Source organism: Eretmochelys imbricata, chromosome 22 (genome assembly GCF_965152235.1).
Source record: "Eretmochelys imbricata isolate rEreImb1 chromosome 22, rEreImb1.hap1, whole genome shotgun sequence".
NCBI lineage: Eukaryota > Metazoa > Chordata > Testudines > Cheloniidae > Eretmochelys > Eretmochelys imbricata.
Window position 1 is genome coordinate 20,509,663 of NC_135593.1, and position 9,109 is coordinate 20,518,771.

Here is a 9,109-nt window from a genome sequence, read left to right on the forward strand (position 1 = left end):
CAGCATGGCGGCCTCAGTGCCAATGCACTCTGCCTTGCAGAGATCAGGCATTACCCTGGACAGAGCTTCACACCTCTGCACTATGGTATCTGTCAAAACAAGGATGAAGAAAAGAAGGCCAGGATACCATGTTGCTCTGTCCTGCTGAGCTAATGGTTGGGTTTGGGCACCATGAATTTGCCCTTCCCTCTCCCACTGACACTGCAACATTTTTGGACAAGACAACAAACAACCCCTGCACACCAGCAGAGACGACATCCTTCTCAATGGGAATTTGAGTAATGCAGTAGCTACAAGGGGACTGTATAATCAAATGGACTCTTACTTTACACCGAGTGTTGTACAAATATTAATTAATTAATTATCTGTTCCCCCATTCCTGCTCCAGCCATTCTGCCAATGTCCTTCTGGAGCACACTGTTCGGTTACTTTGGATAATGGTGAGAGCTGAAACAGAGGGAAGAAGAGAGAAACTGAGGGCTTAAAGCAGCTGGTGCTATTAGAGTTAGAGGACCATGTCTTAATCCAGTCCATACCTAATCCAGGGCATTTTTGGGGTTAGAAATAAACTTTTCCCATAAGTAGAACATGTCTTAAAATCTTAGATATTTTTTGTACATTGCCCAAACCCAGTGCAGTGTCTTCTATAAAAGCCTCTGTACTGGATTAAGGATTTGGGAAGGGACTTGGGGGCTTTGCTCTGTTGCAGATTATGGGAGCTTTTGATTATTCAAAACCATACTTTAAAAAACAGTTTAAAGCCAAGATGATAGAGCAAGATTCTAATCTGACGCTCAAATAGGTCATTCTGAGCTTTGAGCTCATTTGCCTTGCAAAGCTGAAAAGCTCAATACTTTGTTGATGAGAACTAGATTCCCCGCCCCACTCAGTTAAATTATTAAGCCCTCATCAGAAAGGGAAGTTGGTTGATATTCTCTGTCAGAGCCTCTACCCAAACCACTGGAGGAGACAAACAGTGCCTCCCAAATAATGGGGCCCTACAGCATCTCTATGAAGAGCTATGACATGGTAAGTCATGCACGACTCTTTGTTTTTGCAATGTCCATGTGTTTAGGTTGAGGATTCTGGGGGGGTGGCAGATCTTCTATCTGGGCTGAGGAGCTTGGCTTTTAATCTCTCCCACCCACAAACACATACTTTCTCCCTTTCGTTAAGATACATTTGGTCTCAAGCTAAAATTTCAAACCATTGTAGTTGGACTCCAAAGCACCTATTTAGGGATGTTTTTGTCAGCTGCAGGAGGTGCAGACGAGAATGCTAGCCCTTCTCACATGCTGTGATTACTGATGCCATATCTTTAAATTGTTTTCTTAGTGGTTGGCTCTATAATCCTTTTGTTGTGGGTGCTGGGATTGCAACCTCTGTTCTTGTGGCCGAAAGGCTCCTTCTGAGATGGTAGGAATCAGATGTGTCTCCTTCCTAGGTTAACTTGCTTAGAGAGAAGCCCACCTTATGTAGTCATTTAAACAAGCAGAGAGTGGGTTTAAAACACGTATTCTGACTTGACAGCATTTTACACCACCGTGCACTGATGTAAATGAGTGCACAAAGTGCCGTTCCATAGGAAATCAAACCCACTAACTTTAACAAACAAGAGTAACTGGATAATCTACAATAACACTGGGAAACATGGAAGACCTACATCCCACAATAACAATTGTATATTCACATCCCTGCCTGCATTTTATCCTTTCCTATGTGTGGGTCGGCTTGCAGAGCCTGCCTGAGGGCAGTTCTGTAGCATATTTATATTAGCGTTTTTTTACTGGGAGAGAAGCTATACTACAAATATCCTAGGTTTGAATTATGACACAGTATATTCCATCCTCTAATTAGCCTTGTAAATTGAAAACAATAATATCTTTGAAAAGATGATTGTTCCATGCTAAGGAAAGCTCACATCAGATTTGCCACAAAGCCTGGCTTTTAAATAGAGTGACTCAGAAGTTTTTCAACCTTTTTTTTTTTTTAATTTAAAGATGACTTTTTGAAGGAAATTGTTTTGTTTCTGTTCAAATCAAAACATATTAATTCCATTTTGGTTTAATTTTTCTCCTTACCTTTTTCTCCCTTGTTTCCTTTGGGGGGGATAGTGAGAAAAGCAGACCTCACCTCCCCCCAAAAAACAACAAACCCCAGAACAATTTTTGATTTTAGTTGAAAAATCCTGTGAAAACTTTAAAACAAAATGAACCATTATTTTTGTCACAATTTTTTTTCAAACGGTACTTCCCATTCTTTGATCACCCTGACCTCTCCTTTTAAATGAAAGGCTCAAGCAGGAGAATCGTGGTGGTAGAGTTTAGCTGGGGGTAAAGCAGAGCTCACTCCCTAATGAAAAAAGTGAAAAGTGGGAGCAGCATCTCCACTGCAGCAGCACTGGCTGAGTGCAGGGGCAAAGCCTGGGGCGCGGTGGTCAAGGTACAGAATCCAGTGGGGAAGCTCTGCAGAACAACTCTTAGTGGAATCTTAGACCAATTCTGATTGTTTTTTTTTTCACTCTCCTCCCAGTTATATGCCTGATGTATAAATTATCCTATTGGCAGAAAAACAGCTAAGATTGGTGTCGTGTCCTTACTGCTTAACCTGCCCAGGTCCAGATAGGGGATGTAGTCTGAAACAGACACAAAATTATTCATGCAAGGAAATTAAAGTGCTGTGGGATTTGTTCCTTGGTTGTGAATAACTTTCCAGAACTTCAGCTCCATGACTTTATCTCAGCTGTAAATGATATTCAACTGTGAGGGGAACACCAGATCTGTGTGGAACATGGATGACTTTGGGACTGAAGAGATAGGCAGTTGTGAGGTAGAGTAGAATTAGTTTAATGTCCTCCTAGGAGTTGAGGGAGGCTGAACTTGATGAACTAATAGGGGGATGTTTTTTCCATCTCTATTTTCTAGGAGCCTCTTAAGCAGAAAGCCTGAGGGATTGCATTAAATAAATGTAATCTATCTATCTTCCTGCAAGGGAAGATACACACACACTTAGTGCCATGTTTGGCTTGCCCGTTCTGTTTTATTTTACATGTAATTCCCCATCATTACACACAAATACCCACAGCAGTGACAAACAGAAAATATTACATAATCCTCCTGTTCTATTCCTTCCTCCTTCCTTATTTTTAGGTCCCTTTTTTCCTCTACTAGAGCAGTGGTTCTCAAACTTTTGTACTGGGGACCCCTTTCACACAGCATGACTCCCTCCCCCCCCCCTTATAAATTAAAACCACTTTTTTATATATTTAACACCATTATAAATGCTGGAGGCAAAGTGGAGTTTGAGGTAGAGGCTGACAGCTTGCAACCCCACCCCATGTAATAACCTTGTGACCCCCTGAGGAGTCCCGACCCCCAGTTTGAGAACTCCTGTAGTGCAGGCTTCTGTGTACGCACACGTTTTCCCAGCAAATCCATCCTTAAAGCAAAATTTTGAGTCCCTGGCCAAGCGGCAGGAGTTGGAGAGAGCATATTGGCATTATGAGTCATGGGGACTAATCTCTGCCCCTATCATACTGAAAGCTGTAAGGTCCCTCACATCTTTGTTCTAATAGCCCTAGTGTGTCACACTCTATGCAACTCTTGTAGCTGCGCTCCAACCCCTTTCTGCTTCAGCTTGGATTAGCAATACCTAAATGCTTTGTCTCTTTGACTCATCTATGTCTGCTTCCACCCACACTCGCTACTCTCTCCCAGCCTGAGATGTACATGAGAGGACGGCTCAGTCACTGCACTGTGCACATTTCCCAAGCCAAAGGCGAGTGGCTTACAGTAAAAAACAAACAATACCCTACCTGTCACCTTATCAGAGATGAGATGGTGGCAGATAGTGGTGCTCGAGTGCAGCGTCTTCTGTTGTAAACGCAAGGTGATACTGACAGCCACTCGCTGCAGTTAAAACGGTTTAGCACTGCACAGTCACTGCCCATGTTTTGAAGGGTTGCTATCCTTTTGTTTTGACACCATGCTGCGCTCTTGTGATTAACCCTGCATTCCCAAATTGTTCTGCGCATCTCCTCCTCCCTCTGATGCTTGGAACCCCTCCAACCCTTTCCTGGTTCTTGGGGAGCTTGTTTTCTTTTGCTAAGGGAAAATGTAACTTTTTTTTAGAGAAGGAACCTTGTATGCATTTAATGAGATGCTGTGCACATTCACAGTCCACGTTAATAGTACAAAGAAAAGGAGTACTTGTGGCACCTTAGAGACTAAAGCTTATGCTCAAATAAATTTGAGCTGTAGCTTACGAAAGCGTATGCTCAAATAAATTTGTTAGTCTCTAAGGTGCCACAAGTACTCCTTTTTGTGAATACAGCCTAACACGGCTGCTGCTCTGAAACCTGTTAATAGTACAGCAGCTGGTGGGCTGCAGATGGCATAGATCCTGAGGGCCCTTTGAAACAAGAACCCCTTAATGATGTATTTGTCAGGCAGGAGGTCATATAACCCCCCCAGCATTGGGTTAGCTCTTGGGCATTGACCCTTGCCATAGTCAGTGCTATTAGCACAAGTTCCATGGGCATCATTAACTCCTGGTATGTACGCGAGATGGTCAATTGCTAGGACATATTTTTAGGAACAGAAAAAGTTGAAATTGAGGGTAATTTAAAGATTCCCTTGCCATATCTCCTCCTTCACAGCTATTTGTTTTGCAGAGTTTTAGTTAGTGGAGGTGAGTGTTGGTCCCTCCAGGCTGGTGCCCTGCTGTAGCTTTAGATGAAGGCAGAAAACCCGACCAATTGTGTGGACTGGATTGGGGGTGTTTGTGGTTTCTTTCCTGACCTTTTGGCCTATTGGCTAACTCCCAGAAGCATCTCCCAAGAGGAGGCACTGGGGAGACAAGAGTAAAGCAGCACCAGCACCCTGCTATTTTCCAAAACTGCACTTTAAAGATTTGTGTGAGTGCACAGCAGCTACAGCTCTCTGCCACAGTGCAACGTCCCATGGGTTGCTCTCTACGGGTGAGAAGCTAACAACATGCCATTGCCTTAAGTGAGGCCTTCACTTGCTACAGCCAGAGATAGCTTGTGTGTGTTTCAGGGGGGTGTCCCCAATCAGGGAGCTTTCTGCCTCTGCCATATGGCCTTGGGTCTCATGACTGGGGGGATTCACACTCACTGTATTTTACAGGACAGTTGAGATGTTTCTTTAAAAAAAAGCAACCAAAAAAAGAAAAAATAGCTCTGAAAACAGCTCAAGCAGCACTAGTATTTAGCTAATGGGGGAAGGTGCAGCAGGTGCAGGCAGCTACAGCTGGCAGTGAAAGGTATGAAAACAGCGAGCAGAAACTTCCGCTGTGGTCAATGCAAGAGTCTCCAGAGTAGGTGTTTGGGAGGGGTAGAGCGCTCAGTGTGACTGCAGGGGAACCCTTACCATCTTCTAGTTAGTATTTGTTGAGCTGTCTGACTTTTTTGCCATGAGCCTTTGCTCTGCCCTTTGTTCCTCTTCTCCTCATTGATTTCTACCCTCCCCTTTTCTCCTCTTTTTCTGAGCACCCTTGTTTTGGCAAGCATTAGGCTCTGTCCATTGCCTGCCTGGAGCAGCACAGGACGGTCAGAGCATATGCTCCACAGTGATGGTGGGCTTTGCCAGAGCTGCCAGCTTTCTAGTGCTAAGGTTTTGATTTGATTTCTGCTTTGAATAAAAAACTTGGTGTGTGATACAGCTCCGTGGGTGCCAAAAGGACTATAAAAGCAAGGAGGGCAAGCCCCCCCACCTGCAGGATCTTCTTTAAGTCCCTGCCCTCCCTCACTCCTTACCCTCCTTGCTGGCAAGCCCGAGGCCTTTGGGTAGTGGGTCTGTCCTGCTTCCCAAACCTGGCTAGGCCCCAGCCCCTAGAAGCCACTGCTGTGGTTTCAGCCACCAACAGGTGAGGGGCCAGCTGCAGGCATGCAAGACAACACACAACAGGACCTGACCAGCTGCTGCACGTGCCACAAGGCAGAGCAGAACCCAGCTGCCGCTAGCCAGGCACAGTGTGCTCCCTCTCAGCCAGGTTCTTAAAAAGTAGGAGGCAATGGCCCTCCCATCTCCAGTGCCTACGTATAGCTCGCTCCACTGGCCAGCTGCTGCATTGTTCCCAGTGCAAATCTCACTTTGTGTGGCAGCATCAGAGCCTGCATATTGGGCGTGGACCTGATATCACAAACTCCCAGCAGGAGTTCAGCCCAAGGGGCTCAGACAGACATCGTGTCACCCTGTGGGACATTACTGAGTCCAGAGGAGTGGCAATACATCCTCCGTCTCAAGACGCAGCATGCTTTGTAATAGCTCTACAGACAAATCAAAGAAAGTCCTTGCCTGGGGCCAGTGTGTGAAGGTAGTTTTGGGAACAGAATATGGAATTAACATGGTAGAAAATGACAGAAAAATTAATTAGAGGGACACAACCAAGCCAGGTGAAATGGGCAACACAATGGTGACTAAAGTTCAGTGTTGATAAGTACAAAGTAATGCACATAGGAGGGGAAAATGTACTATTCATAGACCGTACCAGGTTCTGAATTAACTGCATCAACTCAGGAAAGGGCGTGAGGGTGGCCAGCTCGATGGAGGGCTCTGCCCAGTGTGCAGCAGTGGTCAGAAAGCAAACAACCTGTGAGTGTCACAAGGAATAGGGTGGAGAATAATATGGAGAATATTCTAATGCCTCTATGTAAACCAACAAGATATCCTCCTCCAGACTAGGGTCTAATCTCGTCTGGCATTTCCTATGTAATGGTTGGGCTTTCTCCTGGGAAATGGCTGTACAGAAACTGCAGCCTGTAATGGGATTCTCCTCCTGTTCTGCAGAATTTGCTGGGGGAATTCAGTGACTATGACAATGACAACACCACAAGATCCTATGAGGACTACTTTTGTCCAGATACAGTCTTGTCTCCAGCTGGCGATCCCACACATCCTTTCAAGAAGATCTTTGTGCCCTTAGTCTACCTTCTGATATTTCTTCTGGGGACCTTGGGCAATGCCCTGGTATTGATCATCCTGGAGCGCTACAAGCGTGCCCGCACTACCACCGAGAACTTCCTCTTTCATCTGGCCCTGGCCAATCTGGTGCTAGTGCTCACCTTGCCTTTTGGTGTGGCCGAGAGCTTGACTGGCTGGATCTTCGGCACTTTCCTCTGCAAAGTCCTCAGCGCTGTTCATAAGATCAACTTCTACTGCAGCAGCATGCTTCTAGGCTGCATCAGTGTGGATCGCTACCTGGCCATAGTGTATGCTATCCACACCTACAGGAAGCGCAGAGTCAGGTCCATCCATCTCACTTGCCTGGCCATTTGGTTCATCTCCCTGGTGCTGACCTTGCCCGATCTAGTGCTCATGGAGGTCTGGTCAGACAAGAGCAACCACAGTGTCTGCAATTTCCAGCAAGTTGGGATTCATGGCAGCAACATGTGGCTGGCAACCCGCTTCCTGTATCACATTGTGGGTTTCTTCGTGCCCCTGCTGGTCATGTGCTACTGCTATACAGCCATTGTGAGGACCCTGTGCCAGTCCCAGCGGCTGCAGAGGCAGAAGGCCGTGAGAGTGGCCATCCTGGTCACAGGGGTGTTCTTACTCTGTTGGAGCCCTTACCACATGGTCATCTTTTTGGACACACTAGACAAGCTGGAAACCTTACCGAGCGATTGTGCCTTGGCGGACCAGCTGGCCACCAGCATCATGGTGACAGAGGTGATTGGCTTCACACACTGCTGTCTCAACCCCATCCTCTATGCCTTTGTTGGAGTCAAGTTCCGCAACGACTTCTTCCGGATTCTCCGTGACCTGGGCTGCATAAGCCAAGAGACCCTGCAGGAGATCCTTGATGTGACGAGGAAGAGCAGTGGGATTGAGTCGGACACCATCACTTCTGTCAGCACTTTCTAGTGAGGAAAGAACTGGGCACGGGGCTGAGATAGACCTTGGTGTTCCTGGCCAGCAGAGCATGTAATGCCCTTTGAACAGGACTCAGCTTTGCGCCTCAGTATCATCCCTACCACTTCTCTCCTTTCCACAAGAAACTGAGGTCTAAAGGGCACCATTAAAACAGCAAATACTTGCCAGCTGTTACCACATATTTACTTCCTGTGCTAAATATGTGGAGAAATGGTTTGTGGTAGCCCTTGGCAAATACTGACTTTACATAGCAACTACTGCAAAGGGGCTGACTGGGACCCTAGCAAGTTAGCTCTGATACTGCATCCTCCCCACTGTAGGAGCCCCAGTGTGCAGAGCCAACCACAGAATTGGGCCCTTAGAAAGTGACAAACAGGAAATTCCAGATGATGGAGAGATTTTTATCAGAGAAATGGAAGAGCATGATTTAGTCTGTACTGCTTATTAAGGTGCTCAGAAGAAAGTGATATAGCCCAATTATTGCTTTTAATTAGAAACTGTTCTATGTTTAATGAAAGTTATGTAAAATATGAAGAAGTTTAGAGTATGTTTCAGTTAGTTGGGCACATAGCTGCATGTTACTCACCATTCTGGTCAATACAAAGGTCTGGACACTGTTTTTCTGACTGCATCACAGAATCTGGAAGTAGAAGAGGCCTGTGAGGCAGCCAGCCCATCTCCTCCAGCAAACATGGGGTTGTCTCCTGTTGTGCCTTTCCTGGGACTTTGGGCAGGTTGGGTGCCTTGATCCCACATGGTGGTGTTTCTGCGACTCACATTGGGAGACTCTTCCATAGGCCCAAAGACTTTACTGTCAGGAATTTCTTTCCTGCCCATAAGCTGCACATTTTCAATCCATTTTATTGCTATTAATAATTCCAATTACTGACTTACTGGAACTAATTGATTTCCTTTGAGGGTGAATATTCTCTGAGCAGGCCCTGTCCAGCCTTGTAACTGAATGGTGGCACAGACCTCTCCTACTTTGATTACTAGTGGGGTGGGGAGGGAAAGAAGGCTGAATGTGTTACTGATTTGCTTTGTGGTTCAGTTGCTGTATCTCTTGGGTGTTGAGAGCAAGAATTCCCGTTATTCCAGAGTAAAACAGAACATGGAAGGAGAAGAGTTGTTGGGGGGCGGGGGGAGGGTTTGTGGGGGTTTTTTTCAGGGGCAGACAAGGGAAAGTTTTTTTTGCTATGCTTTGTACTGTGCTT

At 45.9% G+C, this 9,109-nt stretch overlaps 1 protein-coding gene across 1 annotated transcript; it reads left to right on the forward strand.

Annotated features, from left to right (window-relative positions):
* Nucleotides 1-874: 874 nt before the first annotated feature.
* CXCR5 (C-X-C motif chemokine receptor 5) lies at nucleotides 875-9,015 on the forward strand. Its single transcript, XM_077839758.1, has 2 exons — nucleotides 875-1,029; nucleotides 6,810-9,015. Exons 1-2 carry the CDS (start codon nucleotides 991-993, stop codon nucleotides 7,884-7,886), a joined length of 1,116 nt encoding a protein of 371 aa, XP_077695884.1. The 5' UTR covers nucleotides 875-990; the 3' UTR covers nucleotides 7,887-9,015.
* The last annotated feature ends 94 nt before the right edge of the window (nucleotides 9,016-9,109 follow it).

Coding starts and splice junctions, on each gene's coding strand:
- CXCR5 (XM_077839758.1), top strand. CDS start 991: ATGGGGCCCTACAGCATCTCTATGAAGAGCTATGACATG. Junction 1,030..6,809: donor CTATGAAGAGCTATGACATG/GTAAGTCATGCA, acceptor CCTGTTCTGCAG/AATTTGCTGGGGGAATTCAG.